The sequence below is a fragment of the Bufo bufo genome, chromosome 4 (assembly GCF_905171765.1).
Source record: "Bufo bufo chromosome 4, aBufBuf1.1, whole genome shotgun sequence".
Classification (NCBI taxonomy): domain Eukaryota; kingdom Metazoa; phylum Chordata; class Amphibia; order Anura; family Bufonidae; genus Bufo; species Bufo bufo.
Window position 1 is genome coordinate 211,667,886 of NC_053392.1, and position 19,961 is coordinate 211,687,846.

A 19,961-nucleotide genomic window follows, 5' to 3' on the forward strand; every position below is an offset into this window, starting at 1 on the left:
GTACTGTAATCAGCCTTATAGTTAGGTTTGGGATACTCTTTTATCTAGATCTAAATAAAGTATTGTGTTTTAAAGGTCCTCATTTTCCTAGTATGTGATTTGTATTCAGATTGGGACACCACGTTATTATTGTTTCTGTATCATTATATATTCTTTCTCTATGTGGATTGTTAGCCTAAACGTTCTGTTTTATATTTCTCCACATTCCTGACTCTGCTAACCAAAGGCCAATTTTCTGGTTGTGAAGTGATGTTTCATGAGTCAAATGGGGATTTTCAGCGGACCAATACATCATATTCTTGGAAGGTACCTGACTGTACAAATGAAACCAAGCTTTGTCCGTCATAAAGTACAGCAATGGGTCCAAATGTCTGTCAGCAATCATAGTGAACAACAAAGGACAGTCATTTATGCGCTTAGCTTTTCAGTTCCTGCACACACGTTATTTGGTACGGTTTCAGATTCAGAGATTTCAGCACTCGCTGACACATCGTTTGTGATACACCAACTTGTTGAGATAGTCTTTGATTGTTTTTTGGGAGCTACTTGCAAGCCGCTGCTGAACTTCATGTACAACTTCCTGATCGATGGAGGCCGTGGTTTCTTTGTTTTTGCAACACAGCCACTTTGATGCTATTTCCGAACCAACTCTGAATACAATGTTTAGCAGGTATGGTTTTTTTCCTAGGTACTTGCTGGCAAAGGTCTCTTGTGCTTCCTAAATGTATCTGCTTCGCACACAGCCTTCCACAATCACTATTCGTTGTTCCAGGGAGAACCACCATCTTTCTGAAACAATAGGCAATTATTATCAAACTAAATAATAAATCAGTCTTAGTTGCCCATAGCAACCAATCAAAGCTTAGCTTTCAGTTCCTACAGGGCTCTTAAAAAAATGAAATCTGAGCTTTCATTGGTTGCTCTGGAGAACTAAGACAGATTAAATATTAGGCAGTTTGATTTGGAGATATTGGAGGCAGGCTACTTTTTTGTGGGCCACCTTGTACTATCATAACAAGGGTTGAGAAAATTGAGCTTCGGATCATAGATCAGAAATCAATTTGTTAAAAAAAACTTTGCAATGCTGTTAACGTGTAGAGCATTAAAATGTATGTGCGCCATGTAGGAAAACTTCATATCAGCCGAAGTCTTGCGAGACTTCGGTAAATGCCTTTGGTATTCCTATCTGCATATTTAAAAACATTTTAAAATAGTAATCCAAAGTCGGCTTTGGTACTGCGGAATCTACCATTACCGAAGCCAACTTCGGATTCCTATTTTAAAATGTTTATAATTACTCAGATAGGAATATTGAAGTTATTTAGTCTCAAGCAACTTCGGCCAAGACAAAGTTTTCCCACATTGAACACATACATTTTAATCAACATTTTAATCAACCTCGGATCTATGATCCGAATATCAATTCACTCAACCTAATCATAACTCCTAGACAGCATGCCCACAGTCCTAAGTTATGTTTGACTCGGATCTTTCCTTTGCTTACCATATTCATTCATGTACTGTTTAGAAAAAGTTAGCAGCACTCCAAACCCACCTTTGGGGTAAATTTAACTGGACAGCTAAAAAGGTCGAAAATAATGTAGGTGCACCCGGGTAAGGATCTAGGCTTGAGGGTCCCTTGTAATGGCAAATTAGTAGAGAGATCCACAGCACTCATTCATTTGAATAATCCGTTGTTTTATTCGGTAGGCAGCAAACATAGCGACGTTCCAACATGAAGTCTTTATCAAGCTTGATCATCAAAACATTGGCGTATTCATTCATGGACATGCTCATGTCGTCTGCACCTTTCATTAATTCGCGTCTAGACTACTGTAACTCATTACTAATCATTCTTCCACTCACTTATCTTTTTGTCAAACTACTACACCAATTCTTCTGCCAGTCTCTTCACTGGTTGCCCATTGTAAGAAATTATTATATGTAAAAATATATGCACCCTCTTACTAGGTCTGTATTGAATGTTGGGTGTAATAAATTAGACATAAGAGTGATCGTATAAAAAGGTATATTGTATAATGTGGGAAATTTTTACTATTATTATTAATGATAAGTATATATGGAGAAATAATGGAACAACAAAGAAATAAATATTACATACAGAGAGACATATACACAATAGTTACAAATACTTACACAATTGTAAGATTACAACACAATGGTACTCCCAACAAGACCATTTGATTACTCAACAACAAAATTCCTAAAACTTTACAGTATATACACTGACCAAAAATATAAACGCAACACTTTCGGTTTTGCTCGCATTTTGCATGAGTTGAACTCAAAGATCTGAAACATTTTCTAAATACACAAAAGACCATTACTCTCAAATATTGTTCACAAATCTGTCTAAATCTGTGTTAGTGAGCACTTCTCCTTTGCCGAGATAATCCATCCCACCTCAGAGGTGTGGCATATCAAGGTGCTGATTAGACCCCATGAATATTGCACAGGTGTGCCTTAGACTTCCCACAATAAAAGACCACTCTGAAATGTGCAGTTTGATCACACAGCATAATGCCACAAATGTTGCAACGTTTGAGGGAGCGTGCAATTGGCATGCAGGAGTGTCTACCAGAGCTGTTGCCCATGCAATAAATGTTCATTTCTCTACCATAAGCCGTCTCCAAAGGCGTTGGCAGAGAATTTGGCAGTACATCCAACCGGCCTCACAACCGCAGACCACATGTAACCACACCAGCCCAGGACCTCTGCATCCAGCATGTTCACCTCCATGATCGTCTGAGACCAGCCACCCAGACAACCGCAACAGCAATCGGTTTGCATAACCAAAGAATTTCTGCACAAACTGTCATAACCAAAGATTTTCAGCACAAACCATCAGAAACCGTCTCAGGAAAGCTCATCTGCATGCTCATCGTCCTCATCTGGGTCTAGATCTGACTGCAGTTCGTCGTAGTAACCGACTTAAGTGGGCAAATGCTCACATTCGATGGCGTCTGGCATGTTGGAGAGGCGTTCTGTTCACGGATGACTCCCGGTTTTCACTGTTCAGGGCAGATGGCAGACAGCGTGTGTGGCATTGTGTGGGTGAGCAGTTTGCTGACTTCAACATTGTGGATCGAGTGGCCCATGGTGGCAGTGGGGTTATGGTTTGGGAAAGCGTATGTTATGGACAACGAACACAGTTGCATCTTATTGATGGCATTTTGAATGCACAGAGATACCGTGACGAGATCCTGAGGCCCATTGTTGTGCCATTTATCCACGACCATCACCTCATGTTGCAGCATGATAATGCACGGCCCCATATTGCAAGGATCTGTACACAATTCCTGGAAGCTGAAAACATCCCAGTTCTTGCATGGCTAGCATACTCACCGGACATGTCACCCATTGAGCATGTTTGGGATGCTCTGGATCGACATATACGTCATTGTGTTCCAGTTCCTGCCAATATTCTGCAACTTCGCACAGCTATTGAAGAGGAGTGGACTAACATTCCACAGACAATAATCAACTAGCTGATCAACTCTATGCAACAGAGATGTGTTGCACTGCGTGAGGCAAATGGTGGCCACACCAGATACTGACTGGTTTTCTGACACCCCCCACCAGTAAGGCAAAACTGTACACATTGCAGAGTGGGGTTTTATTGTGGGAAGTCTAAGGCACCCCTGTGCAATATTCATGCTGTCTAATCAGCACCTTGATATGCCACACCTGTGAGGTGGGATGGATTATCTCGGCAAAGGAGAAGTGCTCATTGCTCAATAACACAGATTTAGACAGATTTGTGAACAATATTTGAGAGTAATGGGTCTTTTGTGTATAAAATGTTTCAGATCTTTGAGTTCAGCTCATGCAAAATGGGAGCAAAACGAAAAACTGTTGCGTTTATATTTTTGGTCAGTGTAGTTACCACCCATGGGCCTTTTTAGGTCTCTCCACCAGTCTTTCCTCTCCTTTCTTGTGTCTTATACCTTCCTTTTTTCTCTCTTCTGTTTTCTTCGCTCTGGTGTCCCAAATTCCAGCTTTTTATATGTTTAAAAACCAGTCCTAGAATCTTCTAGACTATGGCTCAGCCAATTCTGATTGGTTGTTACGTCTGGTTTCTAGCATTTTCCAGTTAATTCTTAAAAGATTTATAGAAACAGTTGGAATGTTGTACGGATGTAGCAGGGTTAACACACATGCTTTATGAGAAATGTTATCTAAACTAAATAAGCAATTGCTTTTCAATGGCTTTTGTTTCAAGATAACGCGATGAGTTAAGAAATTTGAGTTAAGAGTGTGTGTGTTACCCCTGCTACATCTGTATGTCTAGGATTCCCAGCATCTTCCTGACCACCTTGTCATTGTACTGCCTACTGGACAAGTCCACCCACCATCTCGTTTTAGTGAATAGTTGTCAACTATTTGTTGCCCTTGAAATGCTAATGGCACTTTATCCAGAGAGACAGTACACTGCTCAAACTGCCTTGGAGAAGAATGTATCCTTATTCCAAAAAGGTCAAAAGTTGACATATCACAAAACAAAGGAACAGTAAAATGATACAAGTACAAATATTCAGACACAAACCAACAGAAAGTCACATAAAACCCCATATACATACAGGGCACTCCAAGACCTTTATCTTTGAGAGAATCAGAGTAATACAAAGGAGCTATAGACATACTAATGAAGTGTATACCCTTCAGACATGCACCCACATACCAGTCTCAATCTCCGATTCACACTAATACTTTATATAATACAATATATGACTTATATTGTTTCAAAAATTTTAATTTCTTACATCATCCACCACAGATGTCAGTTCAAACTTCTCACCCTCACCCACATGTAAGATTAATATCCTGTACAATTCGAACCTCTCACTCCAGTCATCAAGACTTTTCTCGAGCTGCATCAGCTCTTTTGACTGTACTTCCCTGGACAATCAGGTTAATCTCCAACTTCCTTAGCTTTAAACTCGCCTTAAAAATGCATCTTTTTAGGCAGACATCATGTTTCCTAAACTGATTCTTCCCCATTTAACAAAAGATACATCAAATATTATACCCCAACCACCCTTTTCCCCCAGGCGAAAGAGAAAATCTTTGTTAGCTAGCAATGCACTACCTTTAGAGAGGGGAATCCTTCACAGGTGCTTGTAGAGGTTTCAGAACATACAGACAGAATATGTTTGGCCCTGCATAGTATGAGTGGCTTCCCACTCTAGGATAGGTCATCAACATGTAAATTCTGGAGAATCCCTTTAAATAGGTTAACAGAGAGCTGGAATGGGAATGAATTAGATGAATCAGCTGAAAAGAGTAGAAACAAGAATACAGCCTTTATCTATCAATGAAACCAACATCCCCTTTTCTTAAATATCAGATAAGGCCATATCTGTCACAGAAGTTTATTTTGTCAAGGTCAGGATGGCAAATCTAATTGTACACCTGCCAACAGTGGACCTTTTGCTTGCAAGAGGATGGACATATTGATACTACAATGCTCATTAGGTTAGAGCTCCTTCATCTTTTTTTGTGAAAATAACTGATCATGTTGCATTGGTTGACATATCCTATTTATTTCTATGGTACAAACATCTGCCAAAGTGAATGAGTTTGCAGTAATCAATATGTATACTACAAAATAACAATAGCGCTGACACGTCCTTACAAAGATTGAATGATAGATTGCTTTATTCATTCATTCTAAGGGTTCATTATGTGAAAAAAGCATATCCGCGCTGATGACTCTTTTTTTCTTCATGTACAGCAGTGATTCTAATGGAAAGGTTTATCATATACAACACATTCTGTTATTTTACCTTCATATGAATGGGAGATTAATGTAGGAATACAGAAATACACTGTAGCAGTAATAACAAAAGTAACACATACAGTATTTATGTAGGGTTGGCTTAAAGGGAACGTGTCATGTTAAACATGGTGTATGAGATGCAGGCAGCGGGTTATGGAGCAGGAGGAGCGGAGAAGATTGATATATAGTTTATGAGAAAAGTTTCAGTAAAACTTGTATTTCATTCATTTCAATTCCTGCTGATTCTCAGCTTTGAAGCCAGGAGGAGGTCCTATCAGTGTGTAGCGGTCAGGTGAGGAAGGGACCACAAGGCAGGATTCAAATACAGTACAGAAGATGAGGAAGCTGAAACAAATGACGGTTTTATTGAACAAGATATAACGGCCGGCAAATGAGATTAACAGTATTGTGCCGATACGCCAGGGGCGCAATCGACAAACGGCAAAAACTGAATTAACAAGTTTACACAGAATTACAGGCAGGATACTTGAAACGGGATATAATAAATGCGTTCCTACTAGCAAACACATAAAAGTCTAGGCTACACTCCGCTAGTATAATCCTGTCTTCCCCCCGCTAGCCAGGGCATGTTTCTGTAACGCTCTGACTAAAGCTGCCTGCTCTATGCCCTACCGCAGATAGGCACCGGTGCCAAACTCACAGTTCTGGAAATATCTGTGGTGTAGTCTTTTCCCACGAGGTGGATGCTTGTCTTGTCCGGTGTGTGAGGTCAGATGTCCTCTGGCTGCTGATGCCGACGCTTGCCGGTCCAACGCGTGGCCTTTACCTCGCTCTCTCAGGGATGCAGCTGCAAAACTTCACTTTAGAGTTCCCTGTAACTCTGTGTCAGGAACAGTCAGTGTTCAGAGTATAATCAGCCAGGCTCCGTGTCTCCTCACCAGTCTCTGCTTGCCCTTCTCACATGGCAAACAGACCCTCTCTCCTTCTCAGGGCACGCACTCTCCCCCAGGAACTTCCTCTCTAAACTAACAAAACTTCAGCTGCTTTACAAAGACACAGCGACATCTGGTGGCTGTTAGTAGTCATCGCAGTCCATGAAACCTTATTATTGCAAATGTCTGTGCAATGAAAAGTATTCTAGGGGCTGACCCCCACAAGTGTTCTTGAGGGAAGGCTGTCAGTCACAGATAGGACCGTCTCCTGGAATTCAAATCCCAAGAATGAGCAAGAGTTTAAATGAATGAAATATAAGTTTTAATAAAACCTTTGCCCATAACACTATATATCAATCTGCTCAGCTCCTCCTGCTCTATGACAGGCTGCATGCAGATTAATTCACATTTTCATGGTGACAGGCTCCCTTTATGAAACATTTTTTCTATTCTTTCTAAAACTATTATTTACATTTTCTTTCCAGAAATTTTTACCAAAAAATCAAGGACCATGACCTTCTGGACAAAAGGAAAACTGTGACAGCGTTAAAAGCAGGAGAAGACCGAGCAATACTCCTGGGGCTGACAATGATGGTCTGTTCCATTATGATGTATTTTCTCCTAGGAATAACACTACTTCGATCATACATGCAGAGGTAATTTGGTGTCTGTCACCTCCAATGTGAATATATATGACCTTATTGCCTTTATTGGGTTCATTTCTTTATCCCTTAGTATCTTTGCAATCTGCTTGGAAAATAAAATGTGCAATATAAAGTTTAATGCTAAATGCATAGAGGCCTGAATTGGAAGCTTTGCATTCCAAACACATATCAGTTCTCCAGCTTTGGAGCTAGATACAGAAAGAAACTAAAATGACACCAGATGTCTATGTGAAATAAAAGTGCATTGGTTTTAACAGTGGGTGGAATTCTTCAAAGGAAAAATAAAGCAGAGAGAGAGTCACATGGATCACGTTTATCACAGAATACAGAGTTTCATTGGCTCAGAATATAAAATAATCTCATCAGCAAATGGTAGAACTCTCTAACAGAGGAAAGGTTATGGATGTATAGTGAAATATAACTATGTACAATTTACAAACATGCAGTCATATATATATTCTCGGATTTGCAGTTTGTGTCTGGCCAATTCTCCGCTTGTCTGTTGGAAACAGCCTGCTGGAGTTTGACAGCGGGGGTGTGAAACTAGCCTTAGGCCTCATGCACACGACCGTATGTATTTTGCGGTCCGCCAAATACGGACATACGGAAACGGAATGCACACGGAGTAACTTCTGTTTTTTCTGCGGACCCATTAAAATGAATGATTCTGCATATGGTCTGCAAAAAAAAAAGGAACGGACACGGAAAGAAAATAGGTTTGTGTGCATGAGCCCTTACACTGCACAAGACTAGTTGACTTGTACTTAACCACTTCCAGACCAGGCCACTTGCCCCCTTCCTGACCAGACCTAATTTAGCTAATCTGACATGTGTCACTTTATGTGGCAATAACTTTGGAACGCTTTTACTTATCCAAGCCATTCTGAGATAGTTTTCTCGTGACACATTGTACTTCATGTTAATGGTAAATTTGAGTCAATATGGTTTACCTTTATTTATTAAAAAAAATCCTAAAGCTTGAATCTCTCTGCTTTTAAGACAGATAGTGATACCTAGTAAAATATTCATTAAATAATATTCCCCATATGTCTACTTTATGTTGGCATAATATTGGTAATGTAATTTTATTCTTTTAGGAAGTTAGAAGGTTTAGAATTTTAGAAGCAAGTTTTAAAATTTTTAAGAAAAGTCAGCTTTATAAGAACCAGTTCAGTTCTGAAGTCACTTTGTGGGGCTTACATAATATAACACACCCATAAATGACCCAATTTCAGAACCGACACCCTCAAACTATTCAAAACTGGGTTTAGAAATGTTAACTGTTATTCCACAGGAATTAAAGCAAAATAGAGGTAAAATTTCAAAATTTCACTTTTTTTTCAGATTTTCCATTTTAATAAATTTTTGGTGGAACACATCAAGGGTTAACAACAAATCAAACCTCAATATTTATTACCTTGATTCTGCAGTTTACAAAAACACCCCATATGTGGTCATATACCGCTGTATGGGCACATGGCAGGGCTCAGAAGGCAAGGAGCGCCGTGTGGTTTTTGGAGGGCAGATTTTTGCTGGAATGGTCTTTGGGCACCATGTTGCATTTGAAGAGACCCTGAGGTATCCCCACAGTGAAAACCCCCAAAAAGGGACCACATTTTGCAAAGTATGCCACCCAAGGAATTTTTAAGGGGTGTAGCGAGCACTTCACTCAACAGGTATTTCATAGAATTTTTAATACTTAGGTGTGAAAATAAAAAATTGCATTTTTAGTTTTTTACAAGAAAATAGTGCTTTAGGCCCAAACTTTCTTTTGCACAAAAGATAACAGGAGAATATCCCCCCACATTATCCCTCCACAAATTGCTACCCACTTTCTCCTGAACATTGTTTTTTGGGAGGTGAGCTAACAAAAAAAAAATGTTTTGGCGCAATGTTTTTTTTTATTTTTATGGCGTTCATCTGATGGGGTAGAACTGTGATAATATTTTAAAGCCGCTCATTGCAGACTCTGTGATGCCAAATATGTCTATTTTTTTTCTTCTATTTAAAAAAAAAAATTCATGACGGATTTTCTTTTTTATGTGAACATTTTTTTTTTTCAAAACACTTTATTTTTTTTAATTATATTTTACACTTTGTGTCCCCCATAAGGTCATACAAGACCTCTGGGGGACATTTAACTTCGCTTTCTGATCTGTATACACAGCGCTCCTGGAGCGCTGTGTATACAATGTTCTAAATGTAGGGACACCCAGGAACGGTCCCTGCCTTCTCTCTGGGGTCACTGACAGCGGGCCCCCAGCACAGCAGCTGCAAAATTAGCGTGCTGCTGCAATCTCTAAATAGACGTTCCAAAATGTCCATTCAGAGATAAACCCGACCGCCCAGGACATTTATGGCCAATGGGGGGTCGGGAAGTGGTTAAGCATGCAGGAATGAGGTTGCACACTTTCTCTGGTATGATTCAACCCCAGGGCAGACCATTATTACACACTATTCTCTGCACCTTTTTTGAACAGGTTGTCATACTCACAGTTTAAGTTTTCCACCATGTTCTTGGCAGGATATGGACCAGTGTAAATATCCAGATTTCTGCCTTTTGTAAACTTGTCCAGGGTCTGAAGCCTTTCCACAAATGAACAATGTGGCTGTAGAGTCTACAAGCTTCTCGTAATGCAATTCACCTCTACAGAACTTCTACTCTGCATCTTTCTCTCTTTCTTTCTTCTGGCCTGCTTTTTCAGTAAAGTTATTTTCTGGACTAGCCTTGGCTGATGCCTAACTAGAATGTTTTTACTCCTCCTCTCTACATAGAGAAGATGACCCCAGCCCTATCTATTGGTGACTGTGAATATGGCCCATTAACAACGTGTAGATAAATATGTACCATGCAAAAAATATATATTTTATCCTCTCTTTGCTGTGTACCCCTTCTGGGACGCTGCACACTGCCAGTACAAGCTAGATGATGCACAGGTAAACACTGAAGAGCATGTAGCACCCCCCCCCCCCCCCCCATAAACATGCTAAGCACACTTGTTTATTCAATAGGGCAAAGGGTGGCAAGCCACTACCAGACACTTCTGACAGCAAGTTATTTCCTGGCAGAAAAAAGGAACCATTATATTGCCATAAAAAAGCATGCTGTGTTATTATATATACTTTTCTGACCACAAAAACACTACAAACTGGTATACAGCCTCTGATAAATTTCCCCCAATACGTGAAAAAACGATCACATTTTACTGTGGATTTCTTAATGCAGAGTTTACTGCCAAATGTCACCTCCTACTTTGCAATAGGTGAAATCTGCTGCAAATACAGAACAAAGATATTATAACAAGGCATATTAGAAAAAAAATATTCTGCCCATTTAGATTCATTGTAATTTTTTACAGACTTTCACTGTGGAATCCGCTGGAGTGGCACAAGTCTTTCCTTTATACCATTTAGGATACAGTTGCTAGCTGCAGTACTGGTAGCGCAGATATGTTGTGATTTTAAATCCAGTACAATATTAATATGTTGCATGATATCTTCCTAGTTACAATGTATTTACATTTATAATTAACACATTCAGAAATTATAGAATAACTTTCAAATATCAGCTGCAAATGTATTCTGATCAACTCAGGGCTGTTATAATCTATGCACAGATCATGTTTTATTAATAACCATACTGACTCATAGCTTCAGCACCTCGCTAATTCCACTGCTCGATGTTCAGTCAAGGTTATCTCCAAGAAATGGTTCAAATCTGTACAAATTCAGCCTGGGTCAACTCACTGAAATACCACATTACCGAATTTCCACCCTATAAGACGCACTGGCCCATAAGACGCACCTAGGTTTTAAAGGAGGACAAAAAGAAAAAAATATTTTTTACTACACCTCAGGTCAGACAACCAATCAGACCCCCAATGTTAATAAGTCCCCAATAAGACCCCCAATCAGACGTCAGCTCAGACCCCAATGTAAATGACCCCCAATCAGACATCAGCCCCCATATCAGCCCCTATGCCTCTCATCACCCCCATATCAGCCCTTATGCCTTTCATCAGCCCCATTATCAGCCATTATGCCTCTCATCACCCCCATTATCATCCATGATGCCTCTCATCACCCCATTATCATCCATGATGCCTCTTATCCCCCCCATTATCATCCATTATGCCTCTCATCATCCCCATTATCATCCATTATGCCTCTCATCATCCATTATGCCTCTCTTCATCCCCATTATCATCCATGATGCCTCTCATCACCCCCATTATCATCCATGATGCCTCTCATCACCCCCATTATCATTCATTATGCCTCTCATCATCCCCATTATCATTCATTATGCCTCTCATCACCCCCATTATCATCCATTATGCCTCTCATCACCCCCGTGGCCTCAGATCAGCCCCAAGTTTTACAAACACTTACCTCTCCTGCTCACGGACGCAGCCGCTCCTCACCGCCCGCAATCTTCTTCCTGCTGTCGGCTGTGCTGTCAACTGGCGCACACAGCGTGAGGTCACAGAGCGCCCTCAGGCTGTGCACAGCCACTGCACAGCCAACAGCCGAGGCCCTGGAAGCGGTGAGTACAGAGCCTTCACTGCTTCCTGGTCCTCCGGTACTAATGAGAGCTTCCATAATTGAAGCACTCATTAGTATTCACCCCATAAGACACAGGGGCATTTTCCCCCCACTTTTGGGGGTGAAAAATGGATCTTATGGGGCGAAAAATACGGTATTTGTATAACAAATACATGATCAGAATTAGGTCAAATTCATACTTCATGTGCCCTGGAAGGAGAGTGACCCTCCTTAAAATGTGTACAGAGCCATAATACGGGTTCATATGAATTTGAACCCTACTGCACACTTTCTAGAACAATGTCCTGTTACAATCCAGTGAAACCAAGGCAATTTTATATACGGCCTTATACACAAAGCTGTGTGCATGGAGCCTGCTAGGTGGCACATGGAGTCCCTCATTTTCTATATTGTCTGCCCCCTTTGTGCCATCGAAGTACTTCCGTAGTGTCATCAAGATGCAAATCTTCTAAAGGAGAATACCTCTATAATACAGACATCCATGACATTTATGTATTTGTCTCTGAGAAAAGGCTTTTGCAAGCATCGGCATGAACGCAGAATGACTCATACATTTTTATTGGATCTATATTACAGCTCAATAATCTGCAATATGGCTGTGTGCACAAGCCAGACAGACACATTTAAAATACTAACTTGCCGTATTTTTCAGGATTCCATAAGAAGTTAATTCAATGACTGTCATTCATACGTTCAATGACTTTGTGGCCATGAACGGTTAAGAGATTGACCCTCCTATTCAGCAGATATCTAACTTTGCTGTTGTCTGGCAATTGGAAAAGGACTTGACTAATAGCTGTTATCTAGCAATCAGCCACGTAAATTGAAGTAATTACTAATGCCAGACACCAAGGCAGGCATACTTTTGTTTGATTAATTTCCCCCAAGAAACTTTAATGTCGTATAAAGTTGTTTTATAACAGCACAATATTCATTATGATTTGAGCTACTTTATTCAGGGCATGTTCAGAAGATCACTTCAATCCTATTAGTACTGTGTTTAAGAAGATTAATCATTTTCAACAGAGATTTTAGGTGCAAATATGACCACTTTATTAGAGTTTGTCTTCTATAACATGGAAGCAGTTTAATTAAGCTGCTCCTATTTAACCAGCATTATAGAATCAAAAAAGACACCCTTACTAACGCATTGGTAAAATAGTTGTATCCTGTCTCTTATTGACCTCAACTTATGTGTGTCAAGTAAGCGGTGAGAATAGTAGAGTACTAGAAGCAATGGGAAATAATTAGAGAGTTTGTAGGGAAGTGAGACCAAAGCCTGTTGGCATCAGTAGAGACTTTGAGACTGCCAAGCCTCTTACATCTGAAGAGACTGTTTTAACCATTTAACCTGTTGCCTCTAAAAAGACTGTTGTAACCATCAAGTCTGTTGCCTCTAAAGAAGCTGTTGTAACAATTAAGCCAGTAGTTTCTTGGAAGAGTCTTGTAGCTGCCAATACTGTTGTTCTAAATATATTGTTACTTTTTACAATTGTGTCTGAATTCTTCCTTCATGATTGAGTTGGAAGCCCACTTATACCACTCATTGGTCAATATGTCCCCTGACTCAGCATAGCATTGTGGACTGAATGACATTGAACTCCTTTACTTCTGGACACATGTCAATAATTTGCAATGCAGTTTTTCAACATATGCAATGCATTTTCCGTACATTACAGGTGGTTTTACACTTCAGCATAATAAAGTGCATATACCTGGGACAGTGTGTCACGATAAGCACAGCACTTGCATTTTTCAAGTAGGCATAAAACAGTTCAACATGCAGTGTGTCCTAGGTATTGCTTTTTTTTCCAATTATGTTTTCATGGACTTCTTTATAGGAAAAAAATAAATAAATCAAATATATGATCTTTTGCCATACTGTTTTATGGTGCAGTAACAAAGGCCGATCTCAAAGTTCTTTTTACATGGGTCAATATACATTGTTGGCAGCAACAAAAAACATACAATACTTACATACAAAAATTCCAATTAAAGGCAACCAAATAATGTTAAAAACACATAAAATGCATAGTGTTTTATAAGACCAAAAAAGCCACAAAAAGTTTATGCCTTGGAAGCCATATGTTACAATGATCAGATTTGTTGCCCTCATGAGCAAAGAGATCCAATAACAGCAGCTGTTCTGCTCTGTTCACTTGCATGATTATGATATGTATGGTGAATGGTTGACTATGTTAAATATAGCTGGGCTGAATCCAAGCCACTTCTTATTACCAGTTCTCTGCTATGGCTAACAGAGTGGGGAAGCAAGTAGGGAGCCATCACTATGATGTCCATATGCTCAAATAGGAGATATGGAAAGGGGTTGTCATGATGAAACAAACCCTTTAAAGGGTTTCTTTTTTTAAATTCTCACCGCTGCTTTGTTTCAACTACTTGCTTCTCTTCAGTGGTCTTCTGTTCCCATTCTGTTAACTTCCTGCATGGGCAGGATCTTGTAAAGCGCTGCAGTCAAAGACTGGCCAGCTGCACTGCTGCATCACATGCAGCTTGGGGACAAGTCCCCGCTAAGGCCAGTCATTGACTACAATGCTGCATTCGACACCATCAATGCAAAAAGTTGAAAAGCCTGGACAACACCTTTAAGTTCTTTGTTAAAACTACATTTTCTCTAACTATATGGACTTGTTCAGATTTGGTGACAGTGTCATGGCACAAATACCAGTCTGCAAAGTGCTCAGCTCAAGTTAAATATTTGCATATTTGCAGAGGTTTTTTGCAGCAGTTGAGCTTCTTGTATGGCAAATCACATTTTGTAGTTTTAAAATCAATGATCATGCATTTTATAGACAGTTGACTTGACTTGTGGGTGCTGAATAGTGATGAGCGGCAGGGGTCATATTCGAATTTGCGGTATTTCACAAATATTTTGTAGAATATTTGTTGAATATTCGCGAATTTGAATATTCGTTATATTATTGAAAAAAATTTACTAGGAAAATCGGCAAGGTAATGATCGTGTAATATGCGAATATTACGTGATCAATACAGGCGTGGGTCAAAAATGAATATATAGCACTATAGAATTTAGTGCTATATATTTGTTTTTTTAAATATTCGTCATTTTTTTTCATCTGAAGTCATGATTCCTCCCTGCTTAAGTTACTTAAGCAGGGAGGAATCATGACTTCAGATGGAAAAAAATTACGAATATTCTAAAAAACAAATATATAGAGCAATATAGCTAATATAGTGCTATATTAGTTTTTCAGAATATTCGTAATATTCTAAAATAAGAATACATAGCAATATAGCGAATATTCTAAAAAAAAATAATATAGAGCAATTTAGCTAATATAGTGCTCTAATCTTTTTTTTTACAACTATTAAACAAAAAAGATTATAGCACTATATTAGCTAAATTGCTCTACATTTCTTTTTTCGAATATTCGCTATATTGCTATACCGTATATTCTTGTTTTAGAATATTATGAATAATCTAAAAAACAAATATATAGCACTAGATCTAACTGAGATCGTGAAAACTCAGATTCAATGGTATATTCTAACCCCCAGGCGTTCCCATGGTGACAGGGACGCATGTCAGGGAGGAGTATGCCGATATGGAACAACCGTACAGATTGAAAAAAAATAAAGAATATTCTAAAAAACGAATATATTCAATATAGTGCTATATATTAGTTTTTTTAAAATATTCTTCATTTTTCCCATCTAAAGTCATGATTCCTCCCTGCTTAAGTTGCTTGTGGGCCAATGACTCATTGGCCCACAAGCAAGAAGCAGGAAGAAATTATGTTTTCAGATGTAAATAAATGATGAATATTCGATATAGCGAATATATAGCACTATATTCAAAATATTTGCAAATTCTACAAGTTGCGATATTCGTGATAAATATTCGCAATTCGAATATTCGTGCTCAATACTAGTGCTGAAGTTTATAGAACAAAATGGATAAAAACACAAGGAATAGGGTATTTGAAAAGAATCCAACAATCATGTCAGCTTGCAGTGAGAGCACGGGTAATAGATTGTCAAATATCACACATTCCCATGTAAAATGTGAATGCTACTGTATATCTAGGAATTTAAACCTATTGCACACTTGCACATACGGTTAGGTTCATATATATTTGGACAATGACACAAATTTTGTTTTTATTACCTGTTTATTAAAACATATTCAAGTTAGAGTTATATAGTGGACATGGACATAAAGTCCAGACTTTTAGCTTTCATTTGAGGGTATCCACATTAATATTGGATGAAGGGTTTAGGTGTTTCAGCTCCTTTACATGTGACAACCTGTTTTTGTCATGGTCTTACCTTCTTGCTGTTCTCCTTCGTTTGACATGTGCTGGCGGCCATCTTGGTTTCTGGGTTTCTTGTAGCCTTCCACCCTGCGGCTCCTCCTTCCCACTGGGAGGAGCTGGATGCCTAGCTCATATATATAGGAGGTCTGTGGCTTCAGTTCCTTGCTTGGTCCTCCTGTGTTCACATGCTTCTAAGACTGCTGCTGCTTCTGGTTCCTGATCCTGGTTTCGTCTGACTACCCTGCTGGTTCCTGATCCTGGCTTCGTCTGACTACCCTGCTGGTTCCTGATCCTGGCTTCGTCTGACTACCCTTCTGGTTCCTGATCCTGGTTTCGTCTGACTACCCTGCTGGTTCCTGATCCTGGCTTCGTCTGACTACCCTGCTGGTTCCTGATCCTGGCTTCGTCTGACTACCCTTCTGGTTCCTGATCTCTGGCCTCTCAAAGACTCTGCTTCGGTTTCACCATTCGTTTGGACTTTTGCTTTACAGCTTTATTTTCAATAAAGCCTTCTTATTTTCACTTATCTCTTGTTGTACGTCTGGTTCATGGTTCCGTGACATTAGGACCAAGCCATGAGTTCTGACGGTACAGGGCCATCCTCGCTACCCATGCTGGTTGCCAGACTTGATCAGCAGGATCACCTGTTGGGTCGGTTCGCTGTGGCGTTGCAAACCCTGCTTGAACGCACGGCTCATTTCGCTCCCGTTGCCGATAGGTCGGTTGTCGCTCCTACTGCCGCTCCGGTTGTTGCGCCAGAGTCTACCCCGACACCTGTTGTTGCGCCTGCGGTGTTTCGGGGTATGACCGGTTCTGCCCCTCTTCCACAGCGCTTTGGGGGAGAGCCAACTCAGTGCCGAGGTTTCCTTAACCAGGTGGGCATTTATTTCGAGTTGCTGCCACATGCCTTTCCTACTGAGAGATCAAAGGTGGGCTTCTTGATCTCGCTGCTCTCGGACAAGGCCTTGGCCTGGGCCAGCCCTTTATGGGAGAACAACAATCCGGTGGTTGCCGAGTTTTCCGGTTTTGTTGCTTCTCTTCGGAAGGTATTCGATGTGCCGGCTCGTGCTGCCTCTGCTGCGAAGCTCCTTATGTCCATCAGACAGGGTTCACGATCCGTAGCTGAATACGCCATTGAGTTTCGTACCCTGGCAGCAGAGGTGGGCTGGAATAATGAGGCTCTGGTCGCTGCTTTCTCTCATGGTCTCTCGGATGCCTTGAAGGATGAGGTTGCAGCTAAGGACCTACCAGTGGAGCTCGAGTCTCTTATTTCTTTCCTGATTTTGATTGACACCAGACTCAGGGAGAGACCTTCCTTTAAGGAGAGCCTGCGGAGGTCTTCTAACAGATTGGCGCCTACGTTTGCTGTCCCACCCGTGCCTCCCTCTCCTCCCACGCCTCCTGGGGATGACTTGTCTGGGGGTGAACCCATGCAGCTGGGGTTTGCTCGCCTGTCCGAGGGGGAGAGGGTACTCCGGAGACGCGAGGGCCGATGCATGTACTGTGGTCTCGGTGGGCATTTTCGGTTGACATGTCCGAACCGTCCGGGAAACGCTCGTACCTGAGATCCTGTCGGGGGCAGATCTTGGGTGGAGTCTCCTCGTCCCCGGTTTCCCGTGTTGACAAACCACTGATCACTGTTGTCCTCTCCTGGGTCGGGGGCTCGGTGACGACCCAGGCGTTGGTGGACTCTGGTGCTGGTGGTTTGTTCATTGATAGTGTGTTCGCTGCCGCCAATTCCATTCCTCTGCTTCCTTGTGGGTTTTACTCCCGGAAACTGTCTTCCGCGGAGTGCAACTATCAGATTGGTGACAGGGAGTTATTGGCCATCGTGCAGGCCCTTAAAGAATGGAGGCACTTGCTCGAGGGTTCGGTGGTTCCGGTTCTCATCCTGACGGACCATAAGAATCTGACCTACCTTTCTGAGGCCAAGAGATTGACACCACGTCAGGCCAGATGGGCTCTGTTCTTGTCACGTTTTAATTACGTGGTCTCCTACCTACCCGGTTCCAAGAACATCAGGGCGGATGCCCTATCACGGCAGTACTCCGAGCTGTCCAGGGAGGAGTCGATTCCGACTTCGGTCATACCTCCGAATCAGATCCTGGCCGCCATTCGCACCAGCCTGACCTCTCCCCTGGGTGAGCAGATTTTGGCGGCTCAATCTGGTGCTCCCTCTGGGAGACCCAACGGCAGATGTTTTGTGCCTGAGGAGTTGCGCACTCGGTTGTTGCGAACCTACCATAACTCCAAGACCGCGGGGCATCCTGGAAAGAATCAGCTGTCCTGGGCTGTTTCACGTCTGTTCTGGTGGCCTTCCCTACGTTCCGACATCGCCGCATATGTAGCGGCATGCTCCGTTTGTGCCCAGAGTAAGTCCCCTCGGCACCTTCCGTTGGGCCTTCTGCAACCCATAGCCACCGGGGAGCGCCCATGGTCACACCTGGGGATGGATTTCATTGTGGACCTCCCTGCATCCCGAGGCCATACGGTCATTCTCATGATTGTGGATCGGTTTTCCAAAATGTGCCACTGTGTTCCTCTCAAGAAGTTACCCTCTGCACAAGAGTTGGCCACGATTTTTGCCAGGGAGGTCTTCCGGTTGCACGGTTTGCCCAAGGAGATTGTGTCGGATCGGGGGAGTCAGTTTGTGTCCAGGTTCTGGCGAGCCTTTTGCTCCCAGTTGGGGATTCATCTCTCCTTCTCCTCGGCCTACCACCCTCAGTCCAATGGGGCCGCAGAACGATCCAATCAGGCCTTGGAGCAATTCCTTCGTTGCTATGTCTCCGATCACCAAGACAATTGGGTTGACCTTCTGCCTTGGGCTGAGTTTGCCAGGAACACGGCGGTGAACTCTTCCTCTGGGACGTCTCCCTTCATGGCCAATTATGGGTTCCAACCTGCCGTGTTACCGGAGGTATTCTCTCCCCAGGATATTCCGGCGGTGGAGGATCACCTTTCCGTCCTACGTGCTTCTTGGGTACAGATCCAGAAGTCCCTTGAGGCCTCTGCGCAGCGCCAGAGACTCCAGGCTGATCGCAGACGAGCGCCTGCTCCTTCCTACCAGGTCGGAGACCGTGTATGGTTGTCCACCTGCAACCTCAACCTTCGAGTGCCCACTCCCAAGCTGGCGCCTCGCTTTGTTGGTCCCTTCCGAGTGCTTCGCAGGGTAAACCCGGTAGCCTATGCCCTTGCGCTTCCTCCTGGCATGCGGATCTCTAACGTGTTTCATGTCTCCCTGTTGAAGCCACTGGTGTGTAATCGTTTCACTTCCTCGGTTCCTCGGCCTCGTCCGGTCCGAGTGGGCAATCATGAGGAGTATGAGGTGAGCAATATCCTGGACTCACGCCTGGTCCGCGGTCGGGTGCAGGTTTTGGTCCATTGGCGTGGTTATGGTCCAGAGGAGCGTTCCTGGGTTCCCTCCGCAGATGTCCATGCTCCTGCCTTGCTCCGAGCCTTCCACGCACGCTTCCCTCAGAAACCGTTTTTTGCTCCGCGGAGGAGGGGCCCTTGAGGGGGAGGTACTGTCATGGTCTTACCTTCTTGCTGTTCTCCTTCGTTTGACATGTGCTGCCGGCCATCTTGGTTTCTGGGTTTCTTGTAGCCTTCCACCCTGCGGCTCCTCCTTCCCACTGGGAGGAGCTGGATGCCTAGCTCATATATATAGGAGGTCTGTGGCTTCAGTTCCTTGCTTGGTCCTCCTGTGTTCACATGCTTCTAAGACTGCTGCTGCTTCTGG

The 19,961-nt window shown here is 42.2% G+C and overlaps 1 protein-coding gene across 1 annotated transcript in view; it reads left to right on the forward strand.

Annotated features, from left to right (window-relative positions):
- KCNMB2 (potassium calcium-activated channel subfamily M regulatory beta subunit 2) overlaps window positions 1-19,961 on the forward strand; it is a 438,205-nt gene that overhangs the window by 369,544 nt on the left and 48,700 nt on the right. Inside the window, exon 3 of the mRNA XM_040431072.1 lies at window positions 7,179-7,349. Coding sequence (XP_040287006.1) covers window positions 7,179-7,349 — 171 coding nt within the window. The remainder of the gene's footprint in view (window positions 1-7,178; window positions 7,350-19,961) is intronic.